Source organism: Kogia breviceps, chromosome 13, assembly GCF_026419965.1.
Source record: "Kogia breviceps isolate mKogBre1 chromosome 13, mKogBre1 haplotype 1, whole genome shotgun sequence".
NCBI classification, from domain to species: domain Eukaryota; kingdom Metazoa; phylum Chordata; class Mammalia; order Artiodactyla; family Physeteridae; genus Kogia; species Kogia breviceps.
The window spans coordinates 26,879,432-26,896,069 of record NC_081322.1 but is presented as its reverse complement, the minus strand read 5'-3'; the positions used below and the strand labels follow the sequence as shown (position 1 = coordinate 26,896,069).

General features: G+C 34.7%; 1 protein-coding gene across 6 annotated transcripts in view; it reads left to right on the top strand.

The window, feature by feature from the left end:
* Positions 1–16,638, top strand: part of EPHA7 (EPH receptor A7) — a 168,465-nt gene that overhangs the window by 129,819 nt on the left and 22,008 nt on the right. For 3 of the 6 annotated variants that reach the window (XM_059083308.2, XM_067011487.1, XM_059083311.2), the window contains exons 6-8: positions 7,510–7,634; positions 10,929–11,112; positions 15,927–16,035. In XM_059083308.2, coding sequence (XP_058939291.1) covers positions 7,510–7,634; positions 10,929–11,112; positions 15,927–16,035 — 418 coding nt within the window. The remainder of the gene's footprint in view (positions 1–7,509; positions 7,635–10,928; positions 11,113–15,926; positions 16,036–16,638) is intronic. The other 3 variants (XM_059083309.2, XM_067011488.1, XM_067011490.1) reach the window with 1 other exon arrangement.

Here is a 16,638-nt window from a genome sequence, read left to right as displayed (position 1 = left end):
AGTTGTAACTTTTTGGTGGAGGCCACTGGAGAGAAAATCATGGATCCAATCTTGAACCTGGCTCTGTTATTATGTAAGATAATAGGAGAGGACTACAGTTATTTATAAGCATCTGGGCAAATATATCAGTAGTACATCCACAGAATGGAATACAACACAGCTGATTACGGATATTTATATGTTGAATGATACAAGTTATAAAATACAAGGCAAATGAAAAACATCAGGGTTTTGAACTATTAGAATAATATCATCCCTGTTTTTAAAATGTATATACTTTCATATATATCTAGACTATTTCTGTGAGGATACCAAAGAAACTACTAAAAGTAGTTACTTTAGGGAAGGGTAACTTTGTGACATGGGAACCAGGTTCAGAGGAAGTCTCCCTTTTCACTCTATTCTCTTTTGTACCGTTTGAATTTTGTTGCATATAATACGCATTTGCCATTTTAAAAAAAGTAATTAAAAAAATCTCTGCTCAGATTGACCTCTTCTGATATCTGCAGGTTCTAGGACTACCACCTATTGAGTAGATCCCTCAGGGTCTTTTCATCATTATAGCCCATCATGGATTCTCAACAAATGCTAAGTGTGTGACTTAGCTTTCCTGCTTCTAGTGCCTGCTCTCAAGAAGTGCCAGCACCTAGAATTATTGCAGCATAGTTAAAAAAAGATAGGGATGGGCTTCCCTGGTGGCGCAGTGGTTGAGAATCCGCCTGCCGATGCAGGGGACACGGGTTCGTGCCCTGGTCCGGGAAGATCCCACATGCCGCGGAGCAGCTAAGCCCGTGAGCCATGGCCGCTGGGCCTGCGCGTCCGGAGCCTGTGCTCCGCAACGGGAGAGGCCACAACAGTGAGAGGCCCGCATACCGAAAAAAAAAAAAAAAAAGATAGGGATTAGAATTTGAAAAACGTGATTGAATCCAAAATCTGCCCCTTTCTGAGTGGCTGCTATTTAATTTCTGTAACCCTTAGCTTTTCCACCAATAAATAGAACAACACTACCTACCTGCACGGTTGCAGTAGGGAAGAAAGGAGGTATATATATATATTTATAGCAAACTGTAAGTTTCTGTAGAAATGCCACCATGCCCTGCATCGAGTAAATGCCAAACAAACATTTGTTGAGTAGAACTGACCTAGTAAAAAGTATTAACTGTTGATTGAAAAGATAGGTGACATGTATGACTCAATATCAAGGGCTCCTTAACCCTGCTGGATTGTCATGTTAGGTTATCATTTAGATATTCCTCTGTGGGTAAGACTGGTGTGAATAGTACAGCTAGTTCTGGGCAGCTGCCTAACTTATACCTACTGTTTTTACAATATTCTATTTTATTTACATCGACAGTTACAATTACATTGTAATTCTATGAAAATGCAAATGCACCTGGAGTTACAAATTAACGGCCTCATCAATTCACATTTTAGTCAGTACTTAAGCAGAGATAAGCAGGAGTCCAGATACGTTTTTTGTTTGTTTGTTTGTTCTGTTTTTTCAGATATGTTTTTAGAACCAATTGCCACAGTGGCTTTTCTCCACAACCCTCAGCTCTTTGCTCTTTAAAGCACTTTACATAGACTTTCCAGGAAGTGCGAACTCCTATTGTAATTAATTAAACATACAAACAATTGGTTACTAATCATCTGATGATGACACAGGAAACTTTATTTTAAGAAAGATGTATTAGCAGATCATTTTTGCAAAGATGTTGTGACTGTTGCTTTACAGAACAGCGCTATCCTTAGTTGATCAAGTAGCAGAGTAGTGACGTTTGTTGTTCTGTGAGGAGTGTTATTACCCTACTGAAACGATATTGACTTTACTCACATTATATACTTGACTGGCACCCCAATCACCATGCTTTCTTTTTCCTGCTTTGTCAGTTCAATATAATTCATTTTTTTGTTACAGAACTTTCAGATCTTATTTTTTAGCTCTTATTCAAGTTGTCTTTTCAGTAATTGTTCTTAAATATATTTAGAAATACATTCTGTGATATGTCTTATGTATTATATTGTGTATTTTACATTTTTGAATAAAACATCATCATTCTAATTGGTAGGTGATAGCTAGCAATGCAAAGAGCATAATTTAATGTTGAGAAAGATCAATTCATTTCCCAGTGATTTTTTTCAACTGCTTATTATAGAATGAGATTTATGTTTGTTTTAGCCACAAATCATGTTTCTCTCCAACCAAAAACAATTTGACAGGTACGTATTGCAAATTGCTCATAATTCCTGCATACTCAATTGTCCTTAATCCCTGTGCTTTAATTTTTAGATAAAATTTTATATTTATTGCTCATGATATTATTACTGACCCTTTTTTGTTCACAGCCAGGAAGTTGAAGTTTAGTGAAATAACGTTAGAATTTTTTTTTTTTTTTTTTGTGGTACGCGGGCCTCTCACTGTTGTGGCCTCTCCCATTGTGGAGCACAGGCTCCGGACGCGCAGGCTCAGCGGCCATGGATCACGGGCCCAGCCGCTCCACGGCATGTGGGATCTTCCCGGATCAGGGCACGAACCCGTGTCCCCTGCATCGGCAGGCGGATTCTCAACCACTGCGCCACCAGGGAAGCCCACGTTAGAATTTTTTACATATTCCTAAATACCCTAAAAATTGAATTGATAAGTTACATGATACTCCACTGGATCATGTATACTTTTGGTCTACTCTTTTGTTATTGGAATAAATTTACATGTGTTTTTATACGTTTGTCCTGTAGTGCAAAAATGAAACACCTATGGGGAAGAGTAAGAAAGCTAAAAGTTGTGTATTATAAAATCCTAAACTCCTAATAATACACACATTTGTTATTTCAGAGGATGACAAAAATGAACTCCATACTATAAAGCAACAAAAGTGTTCAATAAAAGTCTATTATTCTATAATTGTCAGATTTGCATTTGATTGTGTTCTAAAGGTTTCTTCATTTTCACTTTTTGTATTTACCTAATGGAAATCTAACAAGTGTCAGTAGATGTAACAACTTGAGGTGTGTGGTTAAAAGGTCGTTTCATACTTGTTGACCTATCTTTCCTGATTGTATTATTTAGAAATACAAATATTATTTTTCTACTCACCATTCTTTGTTGAAATTTAGTGGGAGAATTTGTGTAGTGAAAATAATGACTAGTATAAATAAATTACTTTTAAAATCCAAAATCAAATTCATGAACTTCATTGAAGTACTACCACACACACACAAAAATTCTTCCAAATGTATGATGGAGATTTCTTTTCTATAAGGCATTGTGTTTTGAGTCCTAATCAAGATCAAAATTCCTTGATTCCATGTTATTTCAACATAAATTTCAACATATCGCATTATTAAACTATCCTATCACTAACTTTTTTTCATAGACTTTGTTAAAATTCCAGTAAGTCTATTCTTTCTTTACTGTACGTATTAGTTTTCTATTTATACCATAAATAGTTACCACAAAATCTTCAAAACAACGCTCATTTCTTATCTCCCAGTTCTGTGGGTCAGAGGTCTGGGCACAGTGGGGCTCAGTTGGAGCCTCAATTGCCAGCCTCTTGGGCTGAAGTCAAGTTGTCAGATGGGCTGGGCTCTTATCTGGAGCCTCTGGGGAAGATCCACTTCCAACCTCATTGATGTCAGAATTCCAGGCCTTTGTGCTGGTAGCATTGAGGTCTCCATTTCTCTGCCTCTGTCACCTAGGGCATGTCTTTGATCCTTAAAGGCTGCCCCCATACCTTATGTTCCCCACGTGACTCCTCCAGCAGTGGCGGGTTGATTCCTTCTCATGCTTCAGATCTCTCTGGCTTCACCTTTCGCAACATCTGTCTAGCCCTGGCTGGAGAAATCTCTCTGCTCATAAGGACTGATGTGATTAGATTGGGCCCGCTTGAAAAAGTCCAAGATAATATCTTTATTGTAAGGTCTATCACCTTAATTACATCTGCAGTGTCCCTTTAGCCTTGTAATGTTGCACATTCATACATTCCAGAGATTAGAGTATGGAGTTTGGAGGGCCATTCGCTTACTATGTTATGTTTTAAAATTGTCGTTTTCCTCACTCTGTGCTAGATAATGTTTCCATACATATAGGTAAGCTTAACATTTGGGGGGCGCATAGGGTGAGGGGAAATGGAGCCCTTATGAGTATATTTCATCTTGTGACTTAAGTATAATTTTTGTACTTGGATTTTAATTAAAAATTGATTAAGATCAAAGATCATGCATGAGTGCTTGAAGCGCAAAATCTCGAAAATGTTGACTGGTTCAGGTCTGTACATAAACCCACCATTTTTACTGATTATTTCTAAATTCAAATCCTCATACTAAACGATCCTAGCCCACAAATTTACGTTTTAGCCTATTATTTGACTTTTGCTTTTCTGTTGCATCAACTTTGTTTTTATACTGTGGAGATTTACTACTTTAAACCACAGAAACCATTTCTGTATTTCCTAAGATCGTCTTTCATTGTCATTTGTATAGACTCCAGATATGTCCCCAATAATTCTTGAAAATATTTAAGGGCAAAACGTTCCATCTGTTTCTTCAGTTGAAATTAATTTTTATATCTGAATATTTCTAGAAACTTAGGTGAGAAATTAATCTGTTAATCATTTTTTAGAAACCGTACTACAAATTCATGTTTAAAAGGCTTGCCTCTCTGAATTTGTTTTCTTACATTTTCCAATGCAGGGAATTTACTATTGTCGGTTACTATTTATTAGCTTCACATTAATTCCAATTACAAAGGATTTTATTTCACATTAATTCCCATTACAAAAGATTTTATTTCACTTTGATAATTATGAAAATTATAAATGTCATAATACCTTATGGGTTGTTAAGTATGTGTATGATTTAATTAGTTGTATGCATATTCTTTTCAAAATGAACTTCAGATTGTAGTTAATTGAATATTTTGGTGTAGGAGCATATTCTTAGTGAAATTGTTACAGTGGGATTAATTTAGCAGATCAAATATATTAACCATATAAATCAATGTTTTTTAATATTTCTTTCAATTTTACTTTTTTTTTCAATTTTACTTTTATGTATAACTATCTGCAAATCATGACTGTTAGAATCTGATTAGCTTAGAGATATTTTTGTTTATAAACTGTATATCTTATGAGTTATATATTCTCTATGCCTGAGATATTGAAACTCAATGGAAAATATTATCAATTTTATGTACCAAAGTGGTGTATTTGAAGGACATAGGTAGGGAAAGATTTTTCCTATCATGTAATTTATCTATTCTCAAGGGCCATGTGCTAGTACTTCTGACTCTTTTAAACGTGTGGCTTGACACAGTATTAGCAAGGGATAAATTTTTTAAAATAAGAAATACACGGGAAATCAGGAGTATAGTCACTGACAGATATGGCTCTTTGTACAAAAGAGGGAAAATACATTGTGGAGTACTGCACTGCTAGTGCTGTGTTACGGGCTTCAAAATACTGTACGTTTCAAATGTGTTTTTTGGCATCTTTCCCCCCATTTCCCAATTACCATCATTTTACTGGTAAAAGTTCTTTTTCCAGGATGAGATAATGAGTGTAATGTTAATGTGTAACTTGCAGAAATCATGTCTCATTCTATACTTAGATCTTGCTGCAACATATTAGAACTAAATGAGGTACATTTATACCCCGAATCTCTGCCATATTTTGGAGGATTCAGTGTCTCGTCTCTCTCACCTTGCCGTTTAGGGATAGGAACTGAGCAAAGTGTTTTATAGTTTGACTTACACTGAAAATCACATTTAGCTACATGTGTCGTTTAAAGAAGACCTAGAGATTGCCACCTACTAGTGTGCTCCCACCTATTTCCATTTACCCTGTTTCCAAATGGCACACGTCATGCCGTAAACCCTGATCGGAGACGCAGCAGCCTTACCGAGTAATTTATGTATTGACTCTTGCAGTATTCTCACCTGTGCTGCATACTGTTTTTTACTAATTAAAATTAAAATACAGATTTTATGAATGGCGTTAAGTAAATTAGACTATTAGAGATTACTGGCTAAGTAGAATCTCCTCTCACCATTAGCTGGGGAATGTGTTTCCCAAGGCTATGGCTTGGGGATGCAGCGTCTTAAACCACACAGTTGGCTGAGATGCTAAAAATGTTATGGGTGGAGAGATATATTACTTTAGAACCAAGTTCTTCTTCACTGCATATATCCAGATTTTAAAAGTCCTGGCAAAAATAAGATTCCTTATTAGAAATTGGCTTCATTGGAAACGTATCAGAAACACATTCAGTCTGTAAACACAGTCTGTTGAGTATTTCAGCTGCATGCCCCTAAAGGGAAAGTTGTTGCACTTAATCCGCCCTAGTTATGCTTTTGTTAGTAATCTGAGAGGAAATAGGAGTCATGCATCTTCCAGGTCCTTCCCTCAAAATCGTCAAAAGCCAGACAGCAGTGACAAATGTTTTTTTCTAGACATTGATATAAGAAAATATTAAGAAGTCAAAGAAACAAAATAAAGCCAAAGGGATAAACATCAGAAGCTTGCTTAAACAGCTTTAGACCCATATGATTGCTTTTCTGTCAGCAGGATTATTAACAATTTTGGACATCTGAAAATTAAATTAACAGCCTGAAAATATTTTGCAAAATGAGATAGAGCATGATAGATGAAACACCATGACCCCACTGAAATTCAGCCAAGCCAGTGCAGCTACTCATTTAGACAGAGAAGATAACTAGTTAATCGTCACTGAACAAATCAGACAGAGCAAATTAGTTTGCTACATTCCACAGTCTTAGCTACCAAAAAGAGTATATGCCACTAATTAGGATGAAAGAACTCTAGCATGTTATTATCTGTATATAGAGAGAAAGCAAAACTGTAGCTTGAATTGCTTCTATGAAAGCTTGAAGCCTGGGTTACGTAGGTATAAATTACATGTGGAAGAGCCTGTGTGTGTATGTGTGATCATGCCCATATTTAAGTAACAGAAGCCTTAGCATTTTCTTGCACCTTAACCCAATGAAGTATAAAACACCCCCCCACACACACACACACGCACAGACACACACGTGAAACATAAAAACATTTTTTTAAAGTTTGATTCCTTTAATTGAAAATGAAAGTAGCCATTAATACACTTTATCTGGCACAGTATTAAGTTATTTGTTTCTTGTAAAAAGTGTATTGCTGTTGCATGTGAAATAAATATTTGGACTTAGAAATCATATTTTGTAGCCTTAATTAGCATTCCTTTGCTTAATTGTCATTCTCAGCCCCATCATTTCCATTTTTCACTAACTTGAACAATGCTATCTTCTGCTGTTTGCACTTTAATTTAAATTTCTATTAAGGTTTATGAACAGTAATAAGGTCCTGTTTGAATATTCATTAGCTTCCGAATTGTGAGCTATGAAAAGGTGCTTTCTTTTACCTTAATGAAACTGGCACAGCATGGGACTGATCAGTTGTGACATTTGATTTGAGGCATCCAGTGAATTTTCTCATTGTTTATTGACACATCTTGTCCAAACAGCTCCCTCGCAAGTGAGCGGAGTAATGAAGGAGAGAGTGCTGCAGCGGAGTGTGGAGCTTTCCTGGCAGGAACCGGAGCATCCCAATGGAGTCATCACCGAATATGAAATCAAGTATTACGAGAAAGTAAGTGCTAAGAACAGCTAAATGTACAACCATGTACGACGCTCGGTGTGTCTCATGTCATCCTACTGCACTGTCGACTAAAGCTGGTCATTATAACAGCTATTTGGAGCTACTTCAAAATAGATAGTTAATTTTAGCCACTTTTAATAACCCTCTCCCTGAATCTCTGGTTCATTATTATAATGATAGTTTCTGTGTATTAAGTTTTTGTGTTACACAGATGAAAATATTCCACTAGTAGTATGTTTAGGTATTCAAGTTTTGATGTCCTAATGATTAGATGTAGGATGTTTAGTACCACAGAAACCACAGAACCCAATGTGGTATTTTTTTTTCCCTCTGTGTTTTTGAAAATGTTTCTTTTAAGGTGTCTGTTTGAGCCCTTGATGATTTATTTTATGTATGTGGTTTCGGTGATAATGATGTGGCCTCAAATAATTTTGTAATTTGAAAAAATTAAGAATATTTTCTGTAATAAATGTGTAGTGTTCTCCAAACTTCAGAATCAGGTGATGGTATTTCACTCCTTTAAATTCCTCCTGAAATTTATTTCCATATATGTTATACTAATTATGTCTACTACTTCTTTATACCCTTCTCTCCATGAAAAAAATAGCATGGCTAAAACTCAAGTACTGCCCTTTTAATCCCCTATAAGGGCTAAATTTTAATAAATAGTGACATATCTCAGTGTATGAGTGCATTTATTTCTGACCCATCTAGAGAAAGATAGACAGACAGACAGACACAACCCTGTTCACAAATTATTTTCTAGGCTCTACCTCTCAGAAAGACCTGATTCAAGGTTTGAAACATGGAAACTATTATTATTACTAATAGTAATAATAATAAGAGTTACTATTATTGACTTAATTAGCTGAAGTACTCTAATATACATAACCATTTTAACCATTTAGACAGAATTTCAAAATGGAAACATAAAGCTTTGGAAATATTTGGGGACTGAATTGACCTGATTGAATCATTTAAGTGCATACAGTGCCTTGGCAATAGACACGTTTTTTTCACTTTGATGGAAAAACAGATAGTTTAAGATTAGGTTCAACGTTCAGATTGAGTTTACAATATTTTTACTTATTATTTCCTTTATGAATGAGTAACTTCCATAGCCAAATTTACATTTTAAATACCTCATTTTTGTACCAGAGAATACATTTCTTGTCTCATCAAATGTATTTCTAAGGGGATCCTTGTTTTTAGTGTTGGTTTGTTATGTCTGTTTTCCAGTGAACTCTGACAGTTATAAGTCCCTTCTGAAATTTCATCAGATTTCAAAAGCAATGAAATACATTTTAAAAATAGAAGTTAGGTGGTAAGTGAGAGTAAAGTTTCTTACAATGCAACACAATATTTTGCAAATCCTTGCTCTGGAATAAATTTGTTCAAATAGTTACTTTTCTATTTTACATGACAGAAACAGTGTATCTACATTCACTGAATTTTACAAATTACAAAATAATCTTACAAATAATACTATTGCTTTATAATGTATGTAAGCCTGTGATCTAATGTGTATATCATTATGTCTTCTAATATCAGTTATGCCTAGTTCTTTTATTTGAGATAAATATATATTTATAATATCAACTCTCATTTTTATAAATGATTATAATGGAAAACAATGACAAGTCAGCTTCACTAACTCCAGTTTAAGTATACATATATTTACGCTTTTGCAAATATCATCGTGAAGGTAAATCAAACAACCAAACCAACATTTTCAGATTTCACTGAATAGTTTTATTTCTAGACACAGTTGAGTGCAGGTATTTATTATTGAACAAGTAAGAACACGTCTAGAATTGTATATTTTGATGAGTAATTTTTATAACTTTTTTCATAAACAACACATTAGAATCATATCAACTAAGCTTTACATTTTTATTCATTTAACTATTGTTTTGATGGAGTGTTTTATATTCTTGATTTTTTAATTATTCCATTCTTAAGCTTATCATATGTAATATGATAAACACATTTTTAAATTCTACAAGCCTCAGTTTTCATATCTGAAAAATGGGAAAGTTGAACTGAGATGTTTAAAAATTGCCAAATCATATAACACTTTAAGTTTTATATTTAAGACATTAACTTTTTTTTTCTTTTTTTTTTTTGCTGTACGCGGGCCTCTCACTGCTGTGGCCTCTCCCGTTGCGGAGCACAGGCTCCGGACGCGCAGGCTCAGCGGCCATGGCTCACGGGCCCAGCCGCTCCGCGGCATGTGGGATCTTCCTGGACCGGGGCACGAACCCGCGTCCCCTGCATCGGCAGGCGGACTCTCAACCACTGCGCCACCAGGGAAGCCCTTAAGACATTAACTTTTATATTAATAGTTTTAACTTCAAATATTCCATCAAATGCTATTTTGTAAAAGTGATTTTATTCTGTGAGAAATACATTTTTTTTTTTTAGCCGCACCATGCGGCATGCACGACCAGGGATCGAACCCGTGCCCCCTGCAGTGGAAGCACAGAGTCTTAACCACTGGACTGCCAGGGAAGTCCCCTGAGAAATACAATTTTTTTTTTTTTTTTTTTTTTTTTTTTTTTTTTTTTTTTTTTTTTTTGCGGTACGCGGGCCTCTCACTGTTGTGGCCTCTCCCTTTGAGGAGCACAAGCTCCGGACGCGCAGGCTCAGCGGCCATGGCTCACGGGCCCAGCCGCTCCGCAGCATGTGGGATCTTCCCAGACCGGGGCACGAACCCGTGTCCCCTGCATTGGCAGGCGGATTCTCAACCACTGAGCCACCAGGGAAGCCCGAGAAATGCAATTTTTAATGAAAACAATTGATATGTCACTATGCTGGTGGTATTAGCTAAGTTTCTTGATTTTATAGATTTCTTTATTTTTAGCCTGTGGCTTTTTTGCTTGTTGAATAACATTCAGGAACAGTATTAAGAGAACCACATTATGAAGTGAAGACCTCTACTAAACTGTAGATTTTACAAGTGTACTTATGTTTTGGTCAAACGGACATTTGATTATATTTATGGCTAAATAGTTATTGCCACTGTGCCCTCTACCAACAAAGCCAAGTCTCAAAACATCATAAATGTTTTTAAAAAAATTATTTCCCTTTGAAATTTATAGAACAAAGGCATGTGCTCACATTTACATTTTATATTATCTGAGAAACAACTCAGTGTTCCAATATTCCACAGGGTACAATGTAGCCTTTGTAAAAACAATGCAGCAAATTGAAATAAATTGCAAGAATTGGCTGCCAAATTGCCTGGTTGCAATCACAACTAAATATTCCCTGTATTGTTTCTAGGATCAAAGGGAACGGACCTACTCGACATTAAAAACCAAGTCCACTTCAGCCTCCATTAACAACCTGAAGCCAGGAACAGTGTACGTTTTCCAGATTCGCGCTTTTACTGCTGCTGGTTATGGAAATTACAGTCCCAGACTTGACGTTGCTACACTAGAGGAAGCTACAGGTAAAATGTTTGAAGGTAATTACCATCTTTGGTTTGCATTCTTATTCTCTATAACTCTGGCATATTTTTGTTTTCAGTACTGGGGGCGATGATTTAGTTCAAGATGATTTTTGCTTTTAAAGGTGAATGTATATGCATATGTGTATATATATATATATATATATATATATATATATATTCTTTGTAAAGGTTATTCAGAATAATAATTTAAAATTTTCAGTTTTGTTTTGTGATGTTATACCCTTGTGACTTAAATTAGTTTCTTTAATACAAACTGGGTTTATTTTGAAAAGATGAAGTCAGAAACAGAAGCAGGACTTGTTCAAATGTGTATTGATACAGACTGTTTTGGTACACCCCAAAATGATCTCACTCTAGCTGTCAGTCACAGCTGCCCCCACAATGAAGCCAGATGAAGCCATGATGTACACCAGGGTGGGCCAGAGAAAGGTGGTTTATAATAATCATGCTTAATTCAAGCTACTTACCTTTTAGCAATAATTTCAAAACGTGCCATTCAAGAAGAAGATCTTAGACCTTGTCATTCTTTTTATTTTTGTCATCTTTTTTCATTTTTATGAAATATTTCCAACATACTAAATGACACATTTAAAGTATATGTGAAATATTAAGAAGGATAATTAATTGAATATCTCTGTATCTACCACTCAGCTTAAAAATAGAACATCAGCAATATCTCAAATCCCCTTTATCACTTTGTGTTTTATAAGAGAGCATAGGAACATAACAAAAATACATGTGTCTATAGTGTATCACAAATAAGCAGATGTATCTTAGGATGCACATCCCAGTCTACTGTCAGAGTGCAAGTTTAGAACAGCTTGAGTACCACTGCTGGTTGTTATTCAGCTAGGTAGAAGCCTCAGGGTGTGTTTCTGTGTTTTGGAAGTTTTTGATTTCTCCCGATATTACTCAGACTCAAGGTTCACCCAGCTGTTACCTCCTCCTCTCTTTAACAATAGAGTGTTCCTGTGGAATTCTACACAAATATTAGCTAAAAAATATTATCTGATTTTTTTTCTCAATTTTTAATAGAAAATTTTTAAAATAAATTAAATCAATACAATTTTGATCAAAGAGTTATTTTGACTGCGGGAGAATATTTTTCTAGCTCTTTTAAAAGGTAGAATAAATTGGTGAATTCTTGCATTAGCTAATGCTTATTAAGTTTGCTAACAGTAGTCTTTTCTCAAAATATTTTGTTATATTCTTAAATTAAGCAGTAACTCTCAGAGCCTCAAATAATAAAACATATGTTGAATTAAATTTGAAATATAAATCATTTATATAGAATTATAGACAAAAAAGTCATCAATTGAAAAAGATTTCACATAATATCATGTGATAAACTTATTATTATTATTCTTTGTCATCTTTTTTAAATGGAGTGTGTAAGATTAAAACTGAGAATATCTAAGTTCAATGGCCAAAAAAAATTACATTGTTTTACACTAATATTTCAACATTTAAACATTTGAGTGGTCTTCTGTTAAATGTGTTGCAGTGGTTTTTCATTTAGACTGATCCCTTGATATTTTACTTTGTAATTTCTAATATAATAAAATAATTCAAACTATGTTTTTTTCACATTCTAATGAATAGTTCAAACTTAAAGAACCATCAGTCAGCTATACTTACCCAAACATGCTTTATCAGTTAAAAGTTTAGGTTTGAAAACTTTCAAAAATGAGTTTGTACATTTTCCTGACTTCGTACATTAAGAATATTGGGTCAAACTATTATTTATTAGTGCTGAGGTTCATAGGTATTATTTTCACTATTTATAAATGAAGTAACTAACCCTCAGAGAAATTGAGATGAAGTAGTAGAACATGAATGAGCACATGAAATTAATGTTAAAAATGAATTTTGCATTAGAAAGGATTTGGTGATTTTTTTATCAGCAGAATATTCTCTCCACTGGAAGGTAAAGTTGATGAAAGAACAATCCATATCTCCTATTCTTACTTTAGTCTTGCCAGTGCCTAATATAGTACTTGATGCATAGAAGGCAGTCAGTAAGTAAGCAAGAAATGAATACCTCACAGTCATCAATAAAACAGATTATCAGGATCAGTCGGAGCTAGTAGACATATTCCTGGTTTCACATTTCAGCTCTGCCATGTCCATTTGTGTGACTTTGGATGAGCTCCTTCTCTGTGCAAAAGTTGCTAGGATAGCAGTACCCAACTCTTAGAGTAGTCTGAGGATTAAATAAGTTAATGTACCAAGTACAGTGCCTAGCACACAGACAGTCTTGAATGTCAGCTTTTCTTGTTTAGGACAGCCATTCTCAAGCCTTTTGGTCACAGGAACCCTTACAAGCTATTAAAAACTATTGAAGATCCCCAAATAGATTTTGACTATTTGGGTTATATTTATTTATGTTCACCACTTTAGAAATTAAAACTGAGAAATTTTAAAACACAAGTATACACAGCACACATTTCATTAGCCATTGGAGTGATATTATCACGTGTCATGTAAGTTCTTGGGAAACTCAACTATGCACTTGTAAGCATGTGAGAGTGAAAAAGGCAAATAACATTAAATGAGAATAGTGTTTACCTTGCAGATTCCCTGGAATGTTTCTGAGGAACCCTTAGGGTTTCCCAGACACCTTTTAAGAACTACTGATTTAGCACACGTTATTGTGCTAAGAATTAGGGATGTACAGAAACACATGGCACATTTGATGCTCTCAGTTAGTGAAAGAGAGAAACTTGTACACAAGTTCTGACCGTACAAGTGAGCACTGGTAGAGTGCATGGCCCAGTGCTATCAGAGTGTCAGGAAACAGTGATCCTCTGTGCTAGGAAGGAGGGCAAGAAAGAAGATGCCACCAAAGAGAAGTTACCTGAGCACTGTTTGGAAAGAGAACTCAGATTATTCCATTGCACATACATCCTAAAATCCACCTCTGCGCAGAGCCGACGCTACTGTTTTCACAATTTTTAAATCATGGTGTAGTGATTATGACACATATAAATTACTTTTAAAATGTATTATCCATGAATTAGATGAAAATATGAACCATACATTTTGACTATGTTAAGATTAAAGTGTGACCCTGAATATATATAAAAACATGTAAGTAAATATTCACCAACTCTAATTTATCATTCACCTGAGTTCAGTTTTCTCATTGGAGTTCTGTTTCTGAAGCTATGGGCAGAACAGAGCCTAAGACAAGCAAAAAATTAGACCCATGGGACAGATTGAATGAAAACAATTTCTACACATAACGTGTTTAATTTTTTTCCTTTCTCAAGAACAAAACCACTCCATTCTTTTTCCTCTCTTAATATATATTAAAAGACATATAAAAACAGGAAACAACCAAACCAAGAAAAATACTTGAAGGCATCTTTTCTCTGTTTAATCATAATAGGCTGTAATTCAGAAATTAAAGCTGTAAAGTTGCTTTCTTTTTCTTTTTCCCTTGTTTCATCCCCTCAGGGAGCAAATCAGCAGGTGCTGAATTACAGTGTGTATAATACCTCTTTTCAGAAACCAATACACCAGAGCTATTTTTACTGTTTTTCAACATAAGAGCTATCTATAGTTAGCATGGGTATACAAAATTAAGAGATGAGTTGTCAAAGGAGGGAGACGTAGATAAACTAGAGAAAGGCCAATCAGAAAAATTTATGCTTCCTTTTGGGGCAAGACACACTCGGCCTACATAAAATTTACTGCTCTGGAGACTGGGTCCCTTGCCACACCAAGAAGGAGTAGTATTTTCCATCCTACCTCGAAGATTACAGCTGTTGATTTTTTCAGAAATAAGCAAACTATATTCTTTTGATATTATATAATTATCAATTTGCAACTGGATCAGCAATTGGAATATATATTTTCATTGTGTTGCATTCTTTTGATTATTTTATGAAGTCTATACTGGTATTGAAAATATAATGCTCTGGGGAAAATGTGACAATTGTGAATTGCCAGATAAGTAAAACTTCATTAATTTGGAAAAATCCAAGTGAGAAGGCCGTGTGACTTGATGAAGAATCAGAATCAGAGGCTGCTTGAAAGGACATGTAAACATATACTGTTCCCAAAGAGACTCTCAGAAAGGTTCAGCTGGGCTTGCCTTAATGAGCGTAGAAGAATCACTTAGCATTGTACAGGAAGCGACTACAATTAGATAATGCAAAAATGTTTTTTACAGTGCTTGCAGAAGGTTGGCTCTTTCATAAATAGCCTAGCTCTTAAACTCTCAAATGTGTATATTGCCTACTTTGTCAAATTAATACCAGTAATTCTGTTCATTTTCCTTAATTAAGGTGGATTATAAATTCATAATGATTTACTATGATTACAGGATGATTTTTATTCTCTATTGATGATATGAGAGATAAATCATTTAAGGTGCTTTGAAAAATGCTGAGAGTATGTATTTGGGTTCCTTTTTTACACACCAGGAAAACAGACACAGAGGGATCAAATACCTCACTGAGGGAAAAATAGGGATTTAATAGCAATTGTAGATGAAAGATCTTTATCTCTTGATTTATAACTAAGTTTCCAACAATGAAGCAGGGGATAGCCATTCAATAAGGCATTTTGTAGGGATCTTTTCTAGCTGAAGAATATAAAATAGATGAAAGTATTGTCCTTACCACTTATTTAAAATGCAAAAATAAATGTTTATTTAAGTTTATGTTACAATAAAATGCATTTAAATTAAAGGTGAATGTAATAGTTTAGCTGTCTTGTTTATAAGATTTTGTTTAACCTCTCTCAAGTGCTTGCAAGATATTGAGTGTTTTATTGAGCCTTTTTTTTTTTTCTGTTTATAGCTACGGCAGTCTCCAGTGAACAGAACCCTGTTATTATAATTGCCGTGGTTGCAGTGGCTGGGACCATCATTTTGGTGTTCATGGTCTTTGGATTCATCATTGGAAGAAGGTAGAAGACAAATTTGTTCTAATCTCTAACATAAAATGTGTTGATTTTTCAGAATTATGTCAGCCTTTTACTTATTGTTTAGTTTAGAATGTTAAACAGTAAATGCAGACATTTGTTGTCTCATATGAAACATTGAAGGTCAATAAATTTCCATTCTCTCAAGGTCAGAATTTAGTGTGAGCTTGATCATTGCCTTTCATCTAAGGGGAATGAGTATTGTAATTTCTATTGGATGACTTTTTTATTAGTTATTTTCAGAGTTAGACTTTTGTAATAAATAGAAGACACCTGGGGAAAGATTTACTCTTAGTTTGTGGAAACCATTTAAAATCTGTTGTTGTTGTTGTTGTTGTTTCAGGAAAAAATATAAGCAAATATTCACTCATTGATAAATCTATATCTATGAAATATGTCCCTTCCACAATGTCTCCCATAAAGACTTTATTTTCTGCTTTTTAAAAATCATGTGGATTGCTATATTATTATTGAGTTCAGAACTATGGACAGAAAGTTTATGTATTTTGTTTATAGCTCTAACTAGCATGTTGTTAAGTAATTAAGGTATATCATACTAAATTTTAAATATATAAAGTGAGATTATTG